General features: G+C 37.0%; 1 protein-coding gene across 3 annotated transcripts in view; it reads left to right on the forward strand.

The window, feature by feature from the left end:
* Positions 1–745: 745 nt before the first annotated feature.
* Nep1 (M13 family metallopeptidase neprilysin 1) overlaps positions 746–24,995 on the forward strand; it is a 32,602-nt gene continuing 8,352 nt past the window's right edge. Inside the window, exons 1-9 of one of the 3 annotated variants that reach the window (XM_074172486.1) lie at positions 746–2,233; positions 2,313–2,712; positions 5,664–5,708; positions 5,924–6,085; positions 8,751–8,834; positions 14,415–14,620; positions 15,591–15,770; positions 17,077–17,288; positions 21,851–22,067. In XM_074172486.1, coding sequence (XP_074028587.1) covers positions 2,451–2,712; positions 5,664–5,708; positions 5,924–6,085; positions 8,751–8,834; positions 14,415–14,620; positions 15,591–15,770; positions 17,077–17,288; positions 21,851–22,067 — 1,368 coding nt within the window. In that variant the 5' untranslated portion in view covers positions 746–2,233; positions 2,313–2,450. The remainder of the gene's footprint in view (positions 2,234–2,312; positions 2,713–5,663; positions 5,709–5,923; positions 6,086–8,750; positions 8,835–14,414; positions 14,621–15,590; positions 15,771–17,076; positions 17,289–21,850; positions 22,068–24,995) is intronic. The other 2 variants (XM_023162853.2, XM_074172487.1) reach the window with 2 other exon arrangements.

Consider the following 24,995-nt stretch of genomic DNA (forward strand, 5'->3'; position numbering starts at 1 on the left):
ATACCCACAGGTCAAACAACCAGAAATCAAGAAATGGCTATCTAACAAATTTTGGAAAAAGTATCTACAGGGATAATTGTGGGTTTCTTCAGAACCACCTACAGGGATGGTATATAAACGCTAATGTAATGAACCATTGTTAAAGTTTGAAAATGTCCGTATAGGACGAAACTGCAGTAACGTTAGTTACAAATAAAAGTGGTAAAAAACACAGAAAGTTTCATTTTTCTTTTCTTCATTAGGATTTCCTACCACGTAGTAACGGCTACATCCATCAATTTATTAAAAACCATAGTGTTCTAGCTTGGTATGGAGGATGTCGTGGGAAACACAATCAAATACTTTGCTGAAGTCGCAGTTCTACTCATATAACAGCCGCTATTGTGAAGGCGGTTTTTATCCCTACGATTCGATAGGTGAATTATAAGGCAAGTTCTAAGCTTCATGTGTCAAGTGGATCTCGGAGTGTTCATTGCCATTTGTCTGACCTGTGTTTAGAAATGGCAGGTTGAAACGTAAAACCTCGTTAATCTCTTTCCCGCAAAAGTTTCTAGAAAAGTTCAGAGGGTTTCAATCGTAGCTGATTAAAGGAAAAACCCATTTTCGTCCCCTAAACAAAAAATCCTGAATTTGAAGAATGTCTGGATCAATTTCGAAATACTCGTTAAAGTATAGGAAATGCAAAGGAAATTTTGCCCCACATCTTCAACAATCGTCGACCCCACCCGAACTCTCTCGAGCCGCACAGGTGGTTCGGTCGGAGAGCTTTCCATCGAGTGGAAGTTTGGTGGAAATTTTAGTCGCGAGTTTACGTTTATTTAGGTCGAGTGGCGATCGATTTTCGTCGGCGAGCTTTTAACCACTCAAATAGTTAATGAGATCTGTTTACACTTGAAAGCGGAATTGGCGAGAAAGCTGAAAACGAATATGGGCCGATATTTAACGTGGCGTGAAATTATGAACGAAGTCCTCGGGAAAAACGGCGGATTTTCTTTTTTTTCGGTTCGTTGAGTGCACGGGTAACGAATCCTGTGGGAAATAGAGGAAGAAGTGAGATTGGAAGTAAAGTATACTAATAAAAACACGCTGTAAAATCCGTTCTCGGATCGGGTAGTTAATATTGTAAGATGAGTGGTAAAATTGCTCAATTTTCATTTTAAATTCAATATTTATTGGTAGCCTTAGAATAAAAACATAACCTAGGTTTATTTTTCAAAGTATTTTCCCCAACCAATAAGAAAATAATTGGTTTGGATTCGATTTCATTAACCTAATCTTCAATAATCCTGACCTAGAGAGTGCTGTTTGTGAGCTTTCATGATTGATATATTGGAAGAGAATTGTCTGGCTTCATACCTCTTTATCATTATATAGAAAGTAAGAAACTTTAGAAGAAATAAAGAATTTTATTGAATTCACAAAAAAACTCTTCATGCAAATGTGTTGATCATGTACAGAAGGTTATTTTTCTCTTTGAATTCGTACCACAAACATTCGTAGGGGAATTGAAACAAATTTCATACATAGGAACGCTATACAACGTGATATATGAAAAAATATTGATATAAAATTCAACTCACAGAAAAGCTTTCAATGCATATGTGGACTTCCGGAAGTTTCCGGTGGAAACACTAGTCCTTAACTTCTCACCAGCTCCTTCTGGAAACTTCGAAAAAAGATTAATTCAATCCTTGCAAAAACTTGTCACAATGACCGTATGTTTAATACATTTAGACAACTAGTTAATTCAATTTCATTCACATAAGTAGTTTTGGCGAGCATTGGGCGAATCAGTCTTTGAAGTTATTCAAAAACTACTGATGAAGTATTGAAGACTATTACGTTGTATAGTGTTCCTTGTATATATGTGATATCTGTTTCAATTCCTTGGTAAATGTACAAACTGAATGATAAAATTTGATTTCTGTGTAATTCAATGTTCATATTTGATGAAAAATGAGAAATAAAACTTTATATTTTTTTTTACCACTTTTAATTGTAACTAATGTTGTTACTGCACTTTCGTCCTATAATGACATTTTACATATTACAAGGTAGCCACAACTGTGAATAAAATCTATTAGGCTGGTAACAAAATTTGTCCATATATCTTTGTTGATTTCAGATATCTATTACATTTCAGTATGTTGTTTTTTCTTAATCGCTCTCTTGAGTAGCAAAAGGAAGAGATTGGACATTCTGCATTTTCTGCAAAGTGATTTGATAATAATAGGTAGGTGTTTTTTTCATTCATTTTGAATCTCCATATTCAGAACTCAGCAATATTGTCCTTAATTTTCCTCTGTCACCAGTCCAAAAAGTGATGATCCGTTTGTTTCCATCTACCCAGTTGACTAACTTTGGCACGTTTAGTTTATACGACAAGCTGACGATGTACTGATAATGTAGAAGGACTGAGGATAAATTAAAGATAAATAACGTATTCTCAAATGTGTGAACCGGGAAAAAAGGATTCGTGGCGATATACGGCCTCCAAAAACGGTTACCTCAATGCTAAAAGTGAAGTGCCCGATACGTCAAACTCGAGAACTACTGTAGTGGAAGTAACTAGGACAGGTACCAAAACTGGTGTGGTGAACAAGAAGAGGCCTGAGAAAGAAAAGTTCCTCATTGCCTTGATACTGGCTCTATTCATATTTTGCGGAATACTCATGACTATGGTATTCAATAATAAAAGTCCTTTATGCTCTGGTAAGTGAAATATACTTTTCAGTGGCCTCTCTGTCAATGTGAAACAGTACCATTATTTTATTAGTTGGGCTCGTATAATGTTCGATATGGAGATAAAAGGCTTTTATATATTATGATGAAGCATTCAAAATCCCACTTCTTTGAAATATATTTTTGGTGAATTTACTAAAAATATCCGTTGTGATAAATAAATATGTTACTTGACGAATGTCAAGTTGAAAATTACAAACATCCAGTTTTTGCTTTATTATATATCGCACACTATAGTGGTTCTAACAGCTTTTCGTTTTTTTCCCTGGAAAACAAAGCAAACTACAGAAACAAATTAGGATAATACAACACAAAAATTAAATATTACGAAAAATGTCAGTGGTCCATATTTTTTGGTCAATACTGTTGGCAGTTATTCAAACAACGTATTTGTTCAAAAAATTATGAGAATGTTGGAATTTCGCGAGCAACCTACATTCGATTAGCGACTTTTTTTTTGTGTGTGTGAACAATCGCCTCAAACATATGTTCACAATTTCAGCTGTTCAGCATGTTTAGTTTGTTGGTGAGAGTTCTTTAACAGTAAAGTTTGAGGTGTGATGAGTTGAACCTCAAAACGATGAGCAGCCACAGTCCGTCGCGTATTTCTGATATGTATCGCTCTTGGTGGAATCAAATATGTGCCAAGTCACTTGAACACTTTCCGTGAAACTATTTATAGAAGAAGGGATAAATCTCCAACCTCTCTTCTATGGATGGAATCCAACAGCTTCATGGTATGTTTAGGGGCAGAGCTCCATACATGAAAACAATACCATAAAGAAAGTGCGATCTGAGCTTTACAAAACATCAAAAGTTGCTGATGTGTTTACAGTTTTCTGCTTCGGAACAGTGTGCCAAGATCTTGAGAAGCAGCCTTTGCAATTCCAGCGATTATATCGGGGACATTTATCTTTTTGAAGGAAACCGATGCCCAATTCGAAGTCACTTCTAGATCCTCATTAAGATACGCAACCTCGTGCTGCCGGTGAAGATGTGAATCCGCCGCCGATGTCCTGGAATCCAAATGGAATGACGAAACAAGTGTGCTGTTGTCAACAAAGTAATATATTGGATTCTTGGTTTTTTCCAATAAGTCGTTGATGAACAATAGAAAGAGGGTTGGAGACAATATATATCCCTGGGGAACACCAGCGTTGATGATGAAAGTATTCGAGAGATATCCATCGACAGCCACTTGCAGGAAACGTTCTCGAAGCTGGAGAGCTATACACAAAAACGATCCGACAAGCCATAGCTTCGAAGTTTAGCCAGCAAACCCCTGTGCTACACGAGGTCGAAGGCCTTAGAAATAGCAAACGCTACAGCTCTTGACTGTCCATATTTCTTGATTGCGTTATTCCAAATATGGGTGACATACGATAGAAGATCGCCGTTGCAAAGCAAAGCGACTGATGGTCTATGGTTATTTGGAAGATTTTTCTTGCCCTTTTTTATGAGACAGGTTGAAATGTCTGTAAAATACTGGTGCGAGTTTATTTGCGCACTTTTCAAGTACGATAACGCACTTTATCAGGACCAGACGCCTTGTTTTTATTGAGCTGCTTCAGAATAGGCATGACTAAACTTTGTCGAGAAGTAATTTCGGGCATTGTGGATTCTAGTAGGTATGGGAATAGTGGGTGGCGCTTTTCCCAGAAAATCGACTGTGGAGTGGGACACAAAGTGTTCAGCTAGTAGATTTGCTTTTTTATGGCTTTTGTTGCAATTTTACCATCCGATTGTGTTAGTGGTGGAATTGTGGATTCTGTAAAGTTTTGATTAACAGCTACCGACTAGAAAGATCTAGACCCGTCGAGATTTATCCTAAGCTGTTGCGGGCCTCAACAAACCTAGTTCGGCAATGAAATTTTTGTGCCACTTTCGGTAGGCGATAGCTTGCTCGCAATTTTTGTTGAACCAAGGTTTGCCGTAAGAAGTTCATTTCATTGAAAAAAGTATATATGCAACCATGGACGATAGAATAACTTAGATGGATCTTTAGATCTGAAAAAAACCTTTTGTGTGAAAATGGAAGTAAGTGCTCAGAAACACTTGAAATGTCGACAGTGGTATACGGTGATTGTACTCTGAGTCAGAAAAATGTTTACAAATAATACAAGCCTTTCACAGGAGGTCGAGAAGATGTGAATGACGAGGCTCGCCTTATACGCCCTAGCACATCAACAGCCGATGAAAATGTTGAGGAAGTGAAGAAAACTTATGTAGAATCGTCGAATTACTATTAAAGAAGTTGCTGAGGATGTCGGCAAATCGATTGGTTCATGTCAGGCGGTTTTTTCGGAAATTTTCGGCGCATGAAGTATGTGGCAGCGAAGATCGTTCCAAAATTGTTGAATTTTGACCAAAAAAAACGGTCGCATAAGTATCGCTTAGAAGGGTCATTACTGGTGGCGAATCATTGATATATGGTTATGACAAAGTCCAATTGTCCCATTGAAAGAGCTCAGAAGAGCCAAGACCAAAAAAAGCACGCTAACTTCGATAAAATGTCAAGGTTTTGCTCACTGTTTTCTTCGATTATTGTGGCGTAGTGCATCAGGAGTTCTTGCCACATGGTCGTACGGTCATTAAGTATTATATTGACGTTATGCGACACTTGCGAGAAGCAATACGAAGAAAACGCCCGGTATTGTGGAAAAACCATTCATGGTTTTTGCTGTTCCCTCGAAATAATTAACATTGAACAATGATTATGTTTTCAAGTAGAGTTCAAAACAATCGATACATTTTTTTGAGAGGTGAAAACAAGAGTTCTTTTCTTTACCAAAAAATGTAGGACCTGCCCGAGCCAAAGACTTCCCAACACATATTGCATATAGAGACACTAAATGTACATATTCTTATTTTTCCTACACATTTTAAATTGCAAAGATGAGTAAACTGCGTTTATGTTTCAGATAAAAAGTCCTCTGTTTGTCTCACTGAAGAATGTGTCCGGACGGGTATGTATGCATCTCCAGAAATCTTGATACCTTTTCCTTTCACTATAAAAGTTCATTGTTCAGCAAACAATGTACTTTTATCACCGGTTTTTACTTGGTGACGTAATTGGTGAATTTTTGAAATATCGGTTACGTGATATTTCATTTGAAACTGCTCATCAATAACTATTAGCTTTGTAACTTTTTTGTCAACCTTCTAAGGAAATACTTTTCAGCATCATCTTTATTATCCGCAATGGATCACAGTATGGACCCTTGTGTGGATTTCTTTCAATACGCTTGTGGAACGTGGAATAAAAAACATATTATACCGGAAGACAAGAGCTCTATTAGTACATTTGAAGTAATGGCTGACCAGTTACAAGTTGTTCTCAAAGGTATATTTCCTCATACAATACAATACGAAACTGACTACAAATATTAAATTATAAATTTTTTTCCATTTATCAGTTTTCAAAATTTATTGTTTTCTTGCAATTCAAATATATTAGCTTTTTTCAAAAGTTTTGTCCGTTCAATTGTCAAGTGTTCTTGTAGCTCCATATCTCAATATATATTCATTCTACTGTGTCTGGAATATACTGATCGATAGAGAATTGCGTACTCTATACCTATATTGATGCTGTTCCTTTTTTCCAAATTTCAGTTTTTTGCCTCTGTTCAGCTCTTATAAATGATGTCATTAGGTGAGTTTCGGTTGATTTTTCTCTACGAATTCAAACCAAACCAAAGCGCTACTGAAATAGTCCAAAAAATTAACCAGGTATTTGGCAATGATAGTGTTGATGAACGTATTGTTCAACGTTGGTTCGCGGAGTTTCGTTCCGGATTAGCCTCGAAGATGAGTCCCGAAGATGAGCCCCGAAGTGGACGTAATCCAGAACGAGGATTTGAAGACCCTGGTGGAGACAGAATCAGACAAAAACGGCCTTCGTCTACTTGTCGAATCCCATACAATTTTAATGCCGACAGAATTAATGGACTTGTGTTACGTTGGCAAAAGTTCATCGATACAAACATAAGTATTCACTGAGATATAATAAAGTGACCTCATAAAAACGGACAAAACTTTAGAAACAACCTAATGGTTTACGTTTCGGAAATATTCACTATGCGTACTCAATGTCTTTTTCAATCTTTTACTTGTTGGCTTCCTATGTAATAGGAAAATATTTTTCAAACGTAGGTATAAGATTATAAATCATCGAATTTCATTTTTTATTTCACAGAAAAGACACTTTAACACTTAAGGTTCAAAACTCCGATCCGATTATTTCACTTGTTTACTATCGCGGCCACGCTCTCATGACTTGTCTTGAACTAAAATATAATTTGTCATTTGAAATGTAATACTGTGTTTCTCGATGTTAAACTGGATTGATAACCTTCCACAATCCACAAATAAAGGGCAAACTGAAGAATTCTCCCCAAAAAGTTAAGGTGTAATATATTCCACTGAAGTGAAATTAGTCAGTAACTTGTTATATTCATAAATTTTACCTTGAAATTGAATAATCAATGGAAAAAATGTACTTTATATAACTAGCTTGCTTCAGCCATAAATATCAACAATTCGCAATTACTTTCAGTATCAGGCGTTGGTGTCGAGGCTAAGGACAATATTTACCATGCCGACGACCTGAGTTCAATTCTTACACCGACAGTTTTTTTAAAATTTAATTCCCCTTAGCTGCCAATGACTACGTGACTGGTATATGACAAGGGGGCCTGAGGGGTGAGGTGGAGTCCCAAAGGGGCCCAAATCCATGCTCTTATCTTTGAATCTCTCCGATACTCATTCCATCCTTCCCTGCATCGATTACGTCACACGTTTCCCTCTTCCACTCACTAAAGTCTCTCTCTGAAACACAAACCAACGACGAGCGACCTTGAAATGCACTCGTACCCGAGTTGTTCATCTACTGGTTTGAATTTCCCGCTGTACGCGCGATAGTTTCTGGTTGGTTGACTGAATGACGACAAAAGTAAAGGAGTGGTGGTGTTCTGTAGAGGACACATAATTGACGTCTGGAGAGACGAATCTCGGACTTTTGTCCCTTCCGTGTGAACTGGACCTGAGGTCCAAAAATCGTCAGAATGGACCTGCTCAAATTCGCACGTGTTTTTCTATAGGGAATGAGCCATAACTCTTGCAGCTATAATACTATTTGCCGTTCTCAAAACTAAAAAATTGCCTTCTAAAAATACCTAAAATAGAAACAGGTATATTTTAAAGAATCTCTTTCAACATTTGTCGAAGGAAAATACCTATTTGCGTCTAAGACGTTTTCAGAAGTGATTTTTTTCGGAATCGTTGCTGAGACTTCGAGATATAACTCTCGTCCTCGCAGTGGATACAGATACAACTGATGATGTCTGATGCAGTATCAAACGAAACGTTTTGTAGATCAGGTTCCATTCGACCGCGGCCACGTTTTCAAATTTATCTCCGATTAGTTCGGGAGATATTCGAATAGAGCCGAAATTTGCTTCCAAGATATGAAAAACCAAAAACAATTTCTCACTTCCATTTTTCAAGGTGTACAAGATGGCGTTTACAGATTTACAATCCAACGTTTCGTCTCCGAGACCGGACCGAACTGGAAAAAAAGTGGCCTTTGTAAGTTAGCTTTTTTTTCGAAAACTCCAGTGATGTACTTCACATTATCATAATTCCCTACATTTTCGTTTCACCAATTTACCTTCTGTATCACTTACGGGTTTCGATTTTCCTTTACTGCTCCCCCTTATCTTGAAAACATTATATATGCCTGTTTTACTGACTGTGATTGACCTCTTCAGCAACTTTTCGGTGTGATCTTTTCAGTTTGCCCTTTATAACACTTCTGCAGATCCTCTATTGATTTTGCTTTGTTTATATTTTAGATTAGAAGTTATAAATCCATATAAGCAGCGAGAAACATTAACTCATCCACAAAAATTGTCTTTCAAACAATATGTAATGCCATGAAATTGCAAATGATATTCTACCAACTTGAAGAACGTGGAAAACTAGTATTATTATTATTATTATTATTTCAGGAGTTTTGGAAGAACCCATCGGTATGAACGATAACGATGCAACTAGGAAAGCCAAAGTTTTCTACAACTCCTGCATGGATTTACGTGAGTATTTTAGGTCGGGTACCAATATTCAGATACTAGAAAGAAGATAGTAAATCTGTAGACTATTATCATTGTATTTTTCAACTTGGGATGAAATGGAGTATTTTCAAATTCATACAATGTCAAATTAGTTTTGAGTTGAGGTGATCATAATATTACAATTATTATAGTGTGTTAATTATTGAACTGAATAATTTATCTAGCTTTTAGTCTAAGATACAAATTAGAAACGACCTTTACACATCGAGGAAAAGTATTTTATATGAAATTTAGTATGTTTGAAATTGATTCGTGAGTGTGTTGACTGAAAAAAATCATGGCCAGTTTATGATTATTCAAGTAACACTTCATATCATCTCATAATAAAGTCGGAGTCGTTTCTGAGGACTGTATTAGGCATTCTTCGATGCGACTATATACTATATTCAAGCTCTACAAGAAAAAAACTCATCGTAAGTAAAGAATTCAAGGTACTTTGTCGAATCCACAGAATAATATCAACCAACCGTTTCGTCATAGCAAGCCTGTGGACAAACATAAGTCGATAAGCTTAAATACCTAGGCATATATATAGATTCTCATTTGAATTGGGAATATCAAATTAATTATGTAATTGAAAAGTTGCGATTCATGGTCTTTAAATTCAAAAACATATCTAACATCATTGATATAAAATATCTAAAAATACTGTACCATGCTTTGGTCGAAAGTCATCTTTCCTATGGAATCATTGTATGGGGAGGAGCCTCAAAAACACTTATCAATAATCTACAAAAAATTCAAAAATGCATTCTTAAAATGATATATAAAAACAGCGAGAATATCCGTCATGTAGCCTATATAGAGAAACGACGATAATGAATGTAAGTCAGATATTTGTTTGTGCGATCCTCTTGAGGCAGTATAGACATAAATCGTCGTTGGTACCTCTTCAGCACCATTACAACACAAGGCATAAAACTAACGCTGTGATACCCAGAACTAAAAAAACGAAAGGGCAGAAATGTTATACTTTTTTGGGACCAAACCTTTTTAATGAGCTACCGCTCGAACTCAAAACGATTAACTCATACGAAATGTTCAAGAAAAGGCTCAGATCTTGGCTGTTCACTTTTTCGCCAGAAACACTAGAAAGCTTTATGGCTACAAGTAGAGTATGTTATAGACTTGCATGAGGTGTTGCCCATAATATAATCTGCAGATATAATTATTCGGAGGTAATTATTGTAATGTGATATTAGTGCCAAAATTTTTCTTTAATCTGATATGAAATTCGATATTTTAGAAATGTGACATGACTTAAACTTTTATAATCTTATTCCACTTTAAATTGTTTAGTCTTTGGTTTGGATTTTAAATCTTCTAGTATTAACAATTTTTAGATTTGTATGTTTTTATATTTAAAAAAAATTAGAGAATATTTGTACTTTAATGATGTTCACGTTTAATGTTCGGACAAAGATTTCATGCCACGCGCGGAATCATTTCCTTGTGGTTTTTTTCTGTTTTGTTAATTTTATGATTGGTAGAATTAAAATATGTAATGAAATAGTATGAATAAAACGTTATTATTATATAAAAAAAATAGAAAACATCCTTGCCGCGGAAGCATTCAGATCTTAAGGCGCGTCCACACTATGTCGAATGTGCCGATCGACAGGGTCGATCGACACAGTCGACATAGTTTGGACGTATCGATCGACTAAGTGGATCGACAAATGTCGAGTCGAATGTAACCCGAATGAAATGGATTTTTTCTACAGTCGAATGAAAATAATTGAATCCAGCGTTGCATCTGTGTTCTAAATTTAACGGATCTACTTCATCCAACAATAAATCCTTTATAAATTCAGTTGTACTGTACTTTTTTCTCCCATTAACAAGACTAGATCGAATCCAAAACCTCCTGGAACGATGTACATGTTGGTTTACAAGCGCGGTCATAAGCAGCAGCAACAAGAGCATCTTCATCACTCATTTTGTTTTTGTTTTGCTTGTGTCACTAAATATAATTTATTTAGAGTATTTTTCACTCACTTTCATTCATTCATTCATTCATTCACTCATTTTGTTTTTATTTTGCTTGTTTCACTAAATATAATTTATTTAGAATATTTTTCACTCACTCTCTTCTCACTCAACTACTCACAGTCGACTGATGAAATACGTCTACAAAGCAGTCTTATGTGTGGACGAGGCAACTGTCGCCTATGTCGTTCGACCTTGTCGATCGGCATAGTGTGGACGCCCCTTTACAGAGATGATAATCATGGAAGTACTACGGTGATGTGTCCGGAACTGCTATTTTAAACTGAGGGACAAATTCTTCACTCAATACAAGGAATTCCAAACTGGTTGACACTTTCACCGATTATAGCCAACATGTACATACACTAGTTCGAAACGTTGGCTTTTGAAGAAGCCGTAGTATGATACTATATCGACAAAGAACTGAACACCTTTTTAAGCCTATTAACAGCGTGAGACTTCCATAACATTCACAATGGAGAATAAAGATCGTTTGAACGTGATGATAAAGAAGACCGTCAAGTGTGAAACATTTAAATGAAGAGGATCTACTCATACGGGACAGTGTCTGAAAAACGAATTCAACTATTACTTATATACCCCAATACACCAAGAAAAAGGTCGTTAAGACCCTAATTGATCTTATACTTTTGAATTCCATACTCTTTGTTAATTTCTTCTCATTTTTTAATATACTCATCCCATTATTTAGATCCTGGAATTTATGTTCTCATACAACCCATATTTCTAAGGCCGGCCACTCACGTACAGTTTTAACTGACAGTTATAACTGCACAATTAAAACTTACGGTTAAAACTGTACGTGTGTGGCTATTTTGGTCACAGTTCAACTCCAATTTTTCAACTGTACAGTTTAATTGAAAGAAATGAAATTGTGTGTGTGTGACGGTTTGAACTGGTATTGTCAATACTTCTCAATTGAGTTTGTGTCGATAGCTTGGGTCAAACTTCCCCTGAACCCCACTACGCAAAACTAGGTGCCGTTTGTTTCTCCCACACGGTACCTTGCTTCGAAACCGATGAAAGTAATTTTTCGTACACTGTTTGCGTCATGCGCAAATAATTAAGAAAATATAATGGCTCTTTCCTCAATTCTTTTAATAAATTTATGTGGGAAGATGCATTTCGTTTTTGTAGCTACTTTTTGCACCACTGTTTACGCTTTTTCGTACTAACATTGCAAAAAGTAAAACGAGCGCTGCCTTATCGTTGTCCCGGTTTGAATCCATGGAAAAAACTGAAGGAATGAACAATTGAACTGCACTTATGTGAACATCTCACTTCTTAGTAGTTGAAACTGTCGGTTTTACCTGTACAGTTAAAACTGTACGTGAGTGGCCGGCCGGTTCCAGTCACTATTAGAGAAGTAGTTGAAGATGTCGGCATAACAGTTGGCTCATGCCTTGGATATGAATCGTGTGGCAGCAAAGTTCCAGGAATTGTTGAATGACCTCCAATCGTCACAGTGCAAGAGCCCAGGAAAGCCAAGACCAAAAAAAACACGCACTGTTTCCTCGATTACCGTGGCGTAGTGCATCAGGAATTCAAGCCACTTGATCGTACAGCCAATAAGGAGTATTGCCTTGCAGTTATGCCCCGCTTGTGAGAAGCAATACGAAGAAAACGTCCGGAATTGTAGAAAAACATTTCATGGCTTCTGCATCATGATAGTGTACCTGCTCACTCGTCATTTGTTAGCCTTTTCAAACTGTTCAGGGGATAGTTAGAAAATATGGAACAACAATTAGATTTACCCCTGAATTTGGCTTGATGTTACTGCCTGAGATTTACCTAATGTTTTGAATCTCAAAAATTGCTGGCCACAGAAAATAAATGTTTTAAGTGCCCAGTTTAAAAACGGATAAACTAGACACTAGTAACACAGCGGGACAGACGGGTGGGTACGTTAAGCTTGGTGAAAAGAATTAGTTGAAACAAGAATAAAGAAGTATGTTTAATTATCTCAAAAACACCAAGTGACAATGGAAGGCTTCGATTCACTATTTCACTTGAAATTTCACAATAATAATATATAAATGAATATCAGTAAGGCAGCCAATACTGTAATCAAATCTTATATCGATAAACAATAACTTCAATTTCAAAATAAATAATTACTGACCGTAATCACCTATTAGTATCAGTAACCCTGAATATCATAGATCTTATTCAATGAAACTAAATGTGACATACCTATACCGCAGTACAGTTTGGTTTTCAGTGAACTGGTCTATATTCGGTTCTATATTTAATGATGATATTGTGATGAGGTAAATTGAATGAAAGGTGACTACTGCACTATTAGATTGACATGAATACTAACAATAGTTAACTGGATATTAAATTCTTGGTGGTTTTCTTCAATAAATGTGGTTACATGGAACGGACTCACCGGGATTGATGAAATATGCTCTCAGCTATACGGTGTGGTCAGGTTTATATACAAGAAAAATATACTCTTAGTTAAACGCACTCCTCAGGTTTTTATACACGGCAACAGTGGTGTCTTTAACGGAACAGTTCTGGTGCCTCCTCAGCTACGAAGCATCCGGAAAGTATAAATAGGTCTCAGATGACAGAGACTGCAGGGACTCTAGAGCTTCAGCATATGAAAGAAGCTTCAGAATAAACTCCAGGTGGTTACAGGAGATAATACAACGGAATATCGGTGAACTCATATACCTCACCTAATATCAGGATACCAAAACGAGAAAATATATCTTGTCGACCCATAGTGATCTACGGTAACAATCGAGGAAAATGAACCAGACAAAACCAACTAAATTGACAACATAAAACATCAACAATGAATGTCCAAGTGAAACAAATCACTAAAGTACGTAGTCGCCGTGGTTCTATCCAAAATTGTATTTTCTTGCAGTATTTTCGCGACGTCGAAAACGAAGTATAACACATTGCTTGTTTGTAATTTTTTTACCGAAAACGACACCGTAATCATGCTTCAGCCACCATATTTACCAGAAATGGCCAGTGATTTTTCACTGTTCCCAAGATTGAATAGACCCATGAAAGGGCGGCGTTTTGCGACAATTGGGGAGATTTAATCCGAATCACTGAGATAGCTCAAGAACATACCAAAAAGTGCCTATCAGGACTGCTTTGAGGATTCGAAGAAACGTGTATTATACCTATGGAGACTACTTCGAAGGAAACAAAATAGAAATTGATGAATACACTTAGGGAAGTTAAATCGTTGTCCCCCAATTGTTTAATCAAAAGGTCAAACAGTTCCTCATCAGCTCAAGTTTCTACACTATTGCAGAATATTTAGACACCCCCCCATTCGCATGAAAATGTTCAGATCTTTAATCGTATTTAAGTTATTAATGTTTTGTTGAGTTATTTTTAAATACAATTTTTGTAATATGACTTGCTACAAATATAAATTACATGAACGTAGTTAAATAAAGTATGTCTGTCAAAATATTTTTTGAGAAAAATGAAAATTAACCTTATTCTATGAACAGTTTCAGTTTTACCAAATTATATCTCTGCGGTTACCGTTTTCAGGTAACATAAGGAACGTTGGAGACAAACCTATAAGAGAAGTACTCAAGCAACTCGGAGATTGGCCAGTTATAACGCAGAATTGGACTGCTCCCTCTTTTTCCGTAGAAGTTTTGATTGGTTTGATAAGAAGCCATTATAATGAAGGTTTCATCATTGAACAATGGGTGGGACCTGACGACAAGAACAGCTCGGTGAATATAATTCAGGTATATTTTTACTTTGAAAAATTTCAATGATTACATAATTTTTTTGTTACTTGCGAGCCATCTGACTTGTCTAGTTCTTCCAAGTATCCGGCGAAGACTGCACCCAAATGGATTCATTTAGTTTTCCCTCCGTATGTTTCCCGACACCCATTTTAACAATACTCGTTTTGAACCCTGTACTAGTTTCTACAAGCAGTTGGTAGATGTTTGTCATATTCTTCTGGACATAATTGACGTTGTCCATAAATTGCTTGCCTTATGTGATTCAGTCGTCACAATCCCATAAAACTGTCTCTTTCCCTTTGTTGCATTGACTGCAGCTAAGGTCTCCATTATACAGCCCTATTTTGTTCAGGAGTTCAGTAAAACTAGCCCTCTAATCATTCTGATGCAATTTCTGCTTATTTCAAGAAGATCTTCAGTTCTCTTCTCGGATGGTTCCCTCATTTAGATTTTTCCTGATGACCGATTTTCACCATTATATACAATGGAGAAATGTTTTTTAAATGATGTTTAGACCTTTTTGTTGATACCCCTACCGAAATTTTAGAGTTGACCATTTTCTTAGGGCGGGAGGGTATGTTAATGAATAGTCTTCGTCGATATCCTAATTGCACGACCTTCTGAACGGCCCATCGATTTTTAATTCAAAACACAAAATTGTTTTTGATCCATCGTTTTGAAAATAACAAAAGCACAATAACTCTCAAACGTATGAGTAGAATATCGTGAAATTCCAACAGCTTTCTTTTGAAGGTTAGTACCAACTGAAAAAGCGAGAATGCAACAAGAATAGCGCCGTCTATGTGTTAGGCCCGAGACTTATCAGCCCAGGTAGTAGCTCGGTAACAATTCGTAAAACTTTTCAATTACATGTATTGAGAACTTATTAAAATAATTATTGAATTACATGCATTGAAAACTTACTAAAATAATTATTGAATTAAAATGTACCCTTCTGGATTTTCAGATGGATCAGACAGCTCTAGCACTTCCAAGTAGAGATTACTATTTGAAATCCAGCAGTAAAGAAGATCTGCTAGCATATCACAAGTATATGACAAATATTGCAATACTTCTTGGTGCCAATGCGACTTCTGCCGGCGAAGAATTGCAACAAGTTCTTGACTTTGAAAAAAAATTGGCTAATGTATGTATCCCATTAGGTTTAATCAAGAATTTCCATATTTCATAAAAGGAGCTGGTTCAACAAACTTAGTGATACTTTCTCAGGAACGGACTCAGACTGCAACAACTGCTGAATGTCAACGATAGGAGCAACCAATATGCATAGAAGTACCATGGTGTAAATACTTGGATCATTTCCTACCTAAAATATTTTGACGAAAAAACTAGATCTACGGCACTCTTGATTCTTCTTAAAATAAAATAGAGATTGCATTTCATCAACAGAGGCGCTAAGCGTGTACAATGTGTGCAAAGTCTGGTCAAACTAATTTCTTACATGGAGAGATTTTGACGAAGTAAAAGCGAATCGGCAAAAACACCAGGGTTTCTATGCATTTTGGACCAACTTACTATTCTAGTACAAAACTCTTGAGCGACTCCAATTCGATTCAAACGATTGATCACTAATTTTGTTCAAAATCAAAACAGATTTGTTGAAAAACATACTCGTAATCGAAGAATATTACTGGAGTTTTTTCCCAACACCAAACCGTTATTTTAACACTTCGACACGTGTTTCGATCACCAAGGAAGATTAACCTTCCTCTTGAAGATGATCACTTGGTGATCGAAATACATGTCGAGGTGTTAAAATAACGGTTTGGTGTTGGGATGAAACTCCAGTAATATTCATCACTACACCAAAATAGTGCATCACAAGTTCATAATTGAGGCTTCAATATCAAATAATCAAAGTATGTTTCAATTGTAAGGAAACTTTCGAATTGCTTGAGAGTTTTTGGTGGTTTATTAGGTGAGGATGGCACTGAATAATTGTATATGGCCTGCAGAAATCGGATGAGCGGAAGCCATAGATGTCTGGTGAAATATTTTCTATAGAAAGAGATAATTGTACGAAATACTTTAATTCCAATCGATTGAATTACGTAATTTCATGTGCGAACTGTCATGACCAAAAAACTATTTGGTACAACGATATAAAATATTGTTACTCTTCCGGTAAATTAATATTGTACAATATTACAGACTTTAATTGCACCAGAGCCATCTTTTCAACTACAGCTCCTTTGTAAGATTAACCACCCTCTCAGCATGCTTTCGGAACATGTTGCCTCATTATATTTTGATTTATTGATTGAACTTATATTTTCTAATTCCAATTTTATTCCACCGGAGAAACAACAAACTTAATGCTACAAACTCAAAGTTTGTCTAAGTTTATCTAACCAAATAATAATTTTCTCAAAAAATTACATTTTTTTACTTCTCGTGTATACATTAATTTGTACTATTACCTAAATTTTCAGGCATCCATTCCAGAACAGGATAGACATGACAGTAGTGTAATATACAAGAAATTGAATTTGAAAGATTTGGGCAAACTTGTGCCCCAAATAAATTGGCTAGAATATTTCAGAGCTATTTTTGATACTGATATCGGCGAGGAAGAGTACGTTGTTGCTTATGGACTTCCGTATTTCATTGAAATGGGAAAAATTATCGCTAACACAGAAAGAAGGTAAGTTATTTATTATTATTAGTTATTATATTAGTTGTTATTTTATTGAAACATTCGTCATTGTTATGACGTGTTGTTCAATCTAAGCATTGTAATTATCATTCTCTATTTTTTCAATATTCTCTGAATACATCAATCTGAAAGTTCCAAATCGCTTTCTGTATTTCTTTTCGGTTCTTGGTGCTCTAGTTATTTCAATTTTTGTTCTTCGTCTCTTAGGTTTTCAAATTTTTCTTTTCTTTTGACTTCATATTCTTCCAATTCTTCTTTTAATATATTCTACAGATCTAAATGTTTTATTATTTTCTGCCATTTTTTAGTTTGTTAGCTGTCCTCTTAATTCCTGCTTCTTCTTGACTTTTTGATTATTTCTGGAACTAACCCTTTTTGATGAAGGTGCAATTCCTTTTATTGTTCGTGGATGTTTTGAGATCTTTCTCCATAACTCACCATGATAATCTGTTCTGTGAATAGGACTGCAGTCCATTCACTTTATTTTTCAACAAAATCTCCTTGGAACTCTATACATTTCTCCCAGCGACGTTCAAAAAGTTCGATACCGTTTTTCTAATAAGAACTGTTTTCCTCCTCAAAATAGCCATTAACATCTTCATCATTGGAAAATATTTGATGCCTGATTCATTCTTTCAAATTTGAGAACAGAAAATAATCCGAGGGGCTAAATCTGGCGAATACGATGCATGAGGTAGCAATTCAAACTTCAATTCGTTAATTTTGGTCATTGCGACAATGGATTTGTGAATTGGTGCTCTGTCTTGAAGAAACGAAACTTTTTTTTGCCATATGCGGCAGTTTTTGCTTGATTTGTTCACTCAAACGTTGTAATAACTTCGAATAATACACGCAGTTGATAGTTTTACCTTTTTTAAAATAGTTAATGAAAATTATTCCACACGCATCCCAAAAAGCCGATGCCATGACCTTGCCTGCAGATGAAACGGTCTTCGCCTTTTTCCAGCCGGTTTCCCCTAAAGAAATGAACTTTAAATGTTCAACCCAGTCTCGGATATACCTACACAGTAGGTTAAATGGACTGACGCCTATCAGAAAACAACTACTCCACTGGCTAATACCACGAACGGTGTTGGATTATATCCGACAGGCGTCAGTGCAGGAATCTTCACAGAAAATGTCCTGCATATGCAATTGGCAATACAACTGAAAGAGTCGACCTTCAATTTTGGAACGGGCACACTTGCAGACCGGTTTCGGGCTCCTTAGCCACTCGTAAGTGCAAGATAGTGACCATCATCGACCTAAAGTCAATGATATTCCATAATTGAAAATCGAAATTCTTTCAAAGTATTTCATTCCTCGTCTTAAATTGGAGCGAACATCAAAAATGTCACTCCATGTAGTGGACGAGGTACTAATCAACTGCATATCCGAAATTTGCCGGATTCCTCTGAATGAGGAAGAAAAACTTTCTTATTAGTCAGTGGGCTATGCTTGAAGACAGGCAGTAAACGAATCTAAAAAAATGGACTTTAAATGTTCAAGCCCGTCTCGGATATACGTAAACACAGTAGGTTGAATGGACTGACGCCTATCAGAAAACAACTACTCCTCTGGCTAATACCACGAAGGGCGTTGGATTATATCCGACAGGCGTCAGTGCAGGAATCTTCACAGAAAACTTCCTGCATATGCAATTAGCAATAGAACTGCCTATCTTCAAGCATAGCCCACTGACTAATAAGAAAGTTTTTCTTCCTTTTTCAGAGGAATCGTGCAAATTTTGGATATGCAGTTGGTTAGTACCTGATCCACTGGATGGACTCACAATTTTGTTTTTCGCTCCAACTTAGGACGATGAATAAAATACTCTGAAAGAATTTCGATTTTCAATTATGGAATATCATTGACTTTAGGTCGATGATGGCCACTATCTTGCACTGATGAGTGGCTAAGGTGCCCGAAACCGGTCTGCAAGTGTGCCCGTTCCAAAATTGAAGGTCGACTCTTTCAGTTGTATTGCCAATTGCATATGCATATCCGACGCCTGTCGGATATAACCCAAAGCCGTTCGTGGTGTAGTTGTTTTCTGATAGGCGTCAGTCCATTCAACCTACTGTCTAGATGAATCCGAGATGGGCTTGAACATTTTAAGTTCATTTTTTTAGATTTGTTTGCCGCCTGTCTTCAAGCATAGCCCACTGACCAATAAGAAACCGGTTCTCCCTGTTGAGTCCACTGTATTAATTATTCTGTTGTCTCAGATGTAAAGTGATGAACCCATGTTTCATCCGTGGTTATGAAACGACGCAAGAAATCTGCTTTTGCAGTGAAACTTTGATAAACACTCAACTGAAACATCTTCACGGCATTGTTTTTGCTCGAATGTGAGCAAACGCGGCACCCATATTGCACACAGCTTTCTCATGTCCAAATTTTCAGATAATATACGATGTACCGCACTTTTTAGAAATGCTTACTGAGACTGATAGCTCGCCCACTTTCAGTCGACGATCATTCAGTACCGCTTTTTGGATTCTCTTCACTGTTTCTGGATTCGTCACCTCATTTGATCGACACTACGATGCTCGTTTTGACAGCTCGTATTGCCTCGTTTAAACTCTGATACCCAATATTTTACTATTGCAAACAAAGGAGCACACTCACCCAGAGTGGAATCCAGTTCCTTTTTTATATTGGTTGGCCTGAGGCCTTTCATATGAAAGTATTGTAACACATAACGATAATCAATTTTTTTCATTTTCACAAATTCACCGAAAACGTTCGCTATTGATGGCTGCCAAACAAATACTAAACCAAGCAGCGTCTTCAAACTTGAAACATATGCTTTATAAATTGTGTAGGCTTGACATAGAAATTTCATAATTTCTATGTCAAGCCGGGTAGTTCTGGGACTAACCTCGTATGTTCATCCATTCATCCAAACTTACAAGAACCTGTTGCGAGTTTGAAGAAAATTTCAAATTACACTTGGCTTGTAATCATTGATACGTCTTCAATGATATTTTGTGTTCAGTTCAGTTCAGAAACGTTCATTAAAATTTTAAGTAATAATTACAATACATTTGTGTAGTTGTGTTTGTGTGGGGCCCTGTTATAGGCTTAGGCCTCTTCAGGGTTAGTGGGTTGTATGTGTGTGTGTTGTTTTGTGTTCCGCTTGTTTTTCTGGCTTATTCCGTTGTTCCGTAGGGTGGTCCGGGTCCGCTGGAGTGGTCATGGTGTTTGTGGTATTCAGGTACGGGTTGTTAGGCCGGGGTTGTTGGGGGTGAAGAACTTCTGATTTTGGCTCTTTTTAGGACGCTGCTGTCCGCTATCTGATTCCCAGTGAGAATTCCTCTAGGATATCCTGGATCGGCTCCGGCGGGTCTTTATTGCACCCAGGAGTCTGGCTGGGGGAAACGGGAGCTTTTTCCTGGGTATCCTTCTGAATCCTCCACGGGGATTCCAATTCGTTGTGAGCGAGTTGGTGGCATGGGTGTTCTCGCTGCTCATCGTTCTGGTCGCATACCGTCCTTGAAGTTCCTGAAATCGTTGTTTGATAGGTGTAGTATTGATGAGGTTATATAGGTTTACAGATGGTATCGGTAGGGAAGGTTGTGTATTTTACGAAGGATTCTTCTCTCGGTTGCAAGGATACGGTGGGATAGTCTCGGGTGAAGCATACAGTATATCATCGCATACAGTATATCAGAGCTTCTGCTCTGTCAGATGGTTTGGAAATGATGTTACCGTCAATCACTAGGTGACTGTCGGTTTTCCGTTTTTGTCCAGTAAGGACTTTGAATTTGTTCCAGAAAGCCGTTCGATCTCGGTAGTCAAGTTTTTTAGTCTCTTCAATCTACCTTTTCTGGGTGAATTGGTTGATGAGTAGATGTATGCGAGCGTTAAGTCGATTCCACTCGGTTTTTAGGACTCGGTCTCTAGTTCGGACGAAAGTTCTGTAAAGTTTACGTTTGGTTTTGTGGGTGGCTATCGGCTATATATAGCTGGATCTGATGTTACCAACATGATGGAAAAAAGTTTGCAGTTTGAACATTATAAGTTTGGCTATTATAAGAAAACAAGTATAGCTGAGGCATCAGTCAATCTAATAATAACACTGATGATCTTCAAACATGACTCAACATCTGACAGATGCACCAAACTCTTACTTCATCGAAATAGATGAACACTTCAATCTAGCACAACACTATTATAATCTTCATGCAGTCATTGTTCACTGTGGTTCTGGCGTTGAATCTGTTCATTATTACGTATTGGTCAAAGGCGAAACGGACTGGTTTAAGTTTGACGATAGTCGTGTCACTAAGTGTTCTGGTGATGTCTGGAATTTATTGGAGCCTCTGGAGACACCCTACATTTTGTTTTATGAAAGAGAGGACACTGGCAGATGAAGATCTTCAGATGATATGGTGCTGCAGGTTTTCCCGGGTTTTCCTGCAGCTGAAAAAGCAAATGCGCCACTGGAATCAATGAAATTGCCCCGGAGCGCCAATTAATTTTTGTTGTTTCATAATTTCATGATTTGTATTAAATTTACTGAATCTGCTTTTTTAAATTTTCAGAATAATTCATAACTACGTTTTATGGAGATTAATTATGTCGCTTTCCTCTCATCTGATAGACGAATACCAGAGGGAACGGGTAGAATTCAGGAGGATCTTACAGGGTGTATCCAGCGAAAGACATAGATGGTCGCAATGTGTCGAATGGACGAACAAAAAAATGGGGATGTCCGTGGGTGCCTTATACATAAGAGATAATTTTAATCATGAAAGTAAGGTGAGTCTTGATGATACTAGTTTGAACCGAACAGAGAAGTTTTAATTTTTTCAATATAGATTCTTAAAATTCAGGTAAAATAAAACAAAACGCCAACGAATTATCAAAATATATTTACAGATAAGAAAGTTATGGGCAGTTGAAGTTGCGTCCGCAAGAATAATTTTGTCCCACGTGTGAAGTCATCTGAACCAGACGACTATGTTCATATTAGCTTAGTTGTCTTATGGCCGTATTCTCCGTACAGTATCAAGATCGCTCAATTCGTAAATTTTATATGCACCGTAACATAAAACAGCCACAAATCCTCCACTTTGGCGGCTTATCTTTTAGCTGAGCTTTTGTAAACCTAACCAAGCTTCTTGTCTGCGATGGGAAATGAGAAATAAATAATAAATATTTATATACCTTCAACATTCCGTCTTCGGGCTAATTTTACTGCCTCATAAAAAAGTTCTCATTTTACTCACTAGACCATAGTTGATTTATTTTGTGACAACTTTTATAAAGTGAAAGTTTGGTGTATGGTGGTGTAGCCAGTAGCGGCTCGTCAGAGGAGGCCAGGGAAGCCTAGCCTCCCCATAAAATGTGAGGCTATTCATCGCAATAAATTAAAAGATATTGACAAATAATTAAGATTTTTTTTTAAATGCTTGGGTATCATTACTTTACCATTAATTTTTAGTAGTACGTGCCACACTGTATCCTGCATCAACAAAACTCAAATGCACCGCCCATGAACGAATAACGAATAAACTATCAACCCGAATAATAAATGACATACGTTGCAAGGAAGCCAAGCCTCCGACCGCTTTAAAAAACACAGGCTCCACGAGACCGATCCAACCAGCGACATAAGTCCCGATTTGTTATTTCAGTTGCAGAAATCATAGCGTCAGAGGAGACTTGCCTCCAGTTGGTCTCCGTTACGCTAGTTGCACACACACCGATTTTGGACGGCCGACTTTGTACCGGTCGTCCAAATTCCAATAGTGAACCACATGTGGGAACGGGACCTGGCACACACGCCGACCGGTGATCGTCGCCGGTAAAATACCGGTGAGCAGCCGTCCACTGCCACTGTATCGCCGGCAGTACCGGGAAGTAGTGGCGTACATGACTAAATACACTCTTGCATACTCACCGGTTTTTTACCGACCATTCCAGTTTCGAATGCTCGGTGAAATTGTACTTACTACGTATTAACTTCGTTTTGGTACTGCGTGCTGATTACGACAACAGAGCAACTGATTGTTTGACCGATAAAAATCCGGTAAGTGTGCAAGCACTCGCTACCAATAAAATATCGGTCGATTTTATATTGGCCGTCCAAAATCGGTGTGTGTGCAACTAGGGTTGGTGTACGAATGCGTTCGTTTTTTATTTAATTATTCGGACGGGATACCGTGACGAACCGGGACTAAAAAATATTCCGGTAAATCGTTTTAGTATTTCTTGATAATATTTGTTATTTGTGTATAAAACAGGCAGTATTATATTACAGCCGTGCTTTTTGGTAATATTTTTAATGTGTTTTCAAAGTGTTTTCTTTCAATTTCAAGGTGTTTTCAGGTTTTCACTTTTCGGTAAGTTATTTTTCTCAGTTATTATGGATAAAAAATCTGTCGATATAGTCAATTGGTTGCTGACAAATAATTTTAAGTCTTTATCTTATGATAATAAATTTTACATTATTAAAACTCTGGGAAGGCCTCAAACAAATTTGATTTCAATTAAATCGTCAGATAATCGACAAAATCGTGGATTTAATATTAGTTGGTACGATAAACGCGGTTGGTTAACCGGCTCCATTAAACGAGAAAAACTTTTTTGTTGGCCCTGTGTTTTATTTTCCGTACAAACCGAATACTAAACGTGTTATGGGGCGAATATGATTCACAATTTGGCACTTTTTTAAACATTAGCGTTTTTTCGGGCACCTCAAAAACCATCCAAAATGAGCTTATTATAGGCAGTGTGGCATACATTATTAATATAAGCAAGGAGATTGAAAGTGTTTCTTTTTTTGCATGGGAAATTGATGAAACTACCGATGTTACCTGTATATCACAACTTTCAATCGTTTTCAGATATGTCAAAGATGGTAATGTGGAGAACGTTTTATGGGTTTTCATGATGTTTCATCTGGGGCATAGCTGATGATTTGTTTAACTTTTTAATTCGTACGTGTGACACCTCTAATTTTAGGCAAAAGTTAATTGTGCAAACTTATGATGGGGCTGCGGTCATGGCCGGCTATTTAAATGGTTTACAAACTAAAATAAAGGCCATAGCTCCTCATGCACTATTTACACATTGTCATGCCCATGCCCTAACTTTAGTATTAAACAAAGCGTGCAACAACATAAAAATTTTCGCGCCTCCGGCGGGCTTTTCTGTGTGTATATAGTATACTAGTACTATGTTGCCGTATCGCTGCGGTTCCAATGTTTTGACAGAATCAGAATCAACGAACTTGGGCGTGCGCAGCGTTATAGAACAATACTTTCAAAAAAAAAAAATACAGCGCCATCTAGTGGCGAGTTACAGAAAAATTGATAGCCTAAAAAAACCTTCTCCATGAAAAATTACTAATAAATGTCAAGTTTCATCACGATCGGTTGAGCGATGTAGAAGTTTATCACTTACCAACCAACCAACCAACCAACCAACAAACATCCATTTTTATAAATTAGATATGACTTAAGCCTCCCCTGTTCTCCAATGCACGAGCCGTCATTGGGTGGAGCTAATTTGATATCCAGTAATTTCATTTCTACTTAGTGTTTTTTCATTATGAGAACATTTTTCTGTTTCCATGTGCCGGAATTTAGTACCCAAAATATGGAATATTTTTTTTGTACTTGAGATCCCGTCTACTCGAACACAAAAGATCCATATTGTCGAAATTAAGAAATGTTTCTGTAG

The sequence above is a fragment of the Leptinotarsa decemlineata genome, unplaced genomic scaffold (genome assembly GCF_025532065.1).
Source record: "Leptinotarsa decemlineata unplaced genomic scaffold, Ldec_3_MD MMD2_tig00000133_RagTag_RagTag, whole genome shotgun sequence".
NCBI classification, from domain to species: Eukaryota; Metazoa; Arthropoda; class Insecta; order Coleoptera; family Chrysomelidae; genus Leptinotarsa; species Leptinotarsa decemlineata.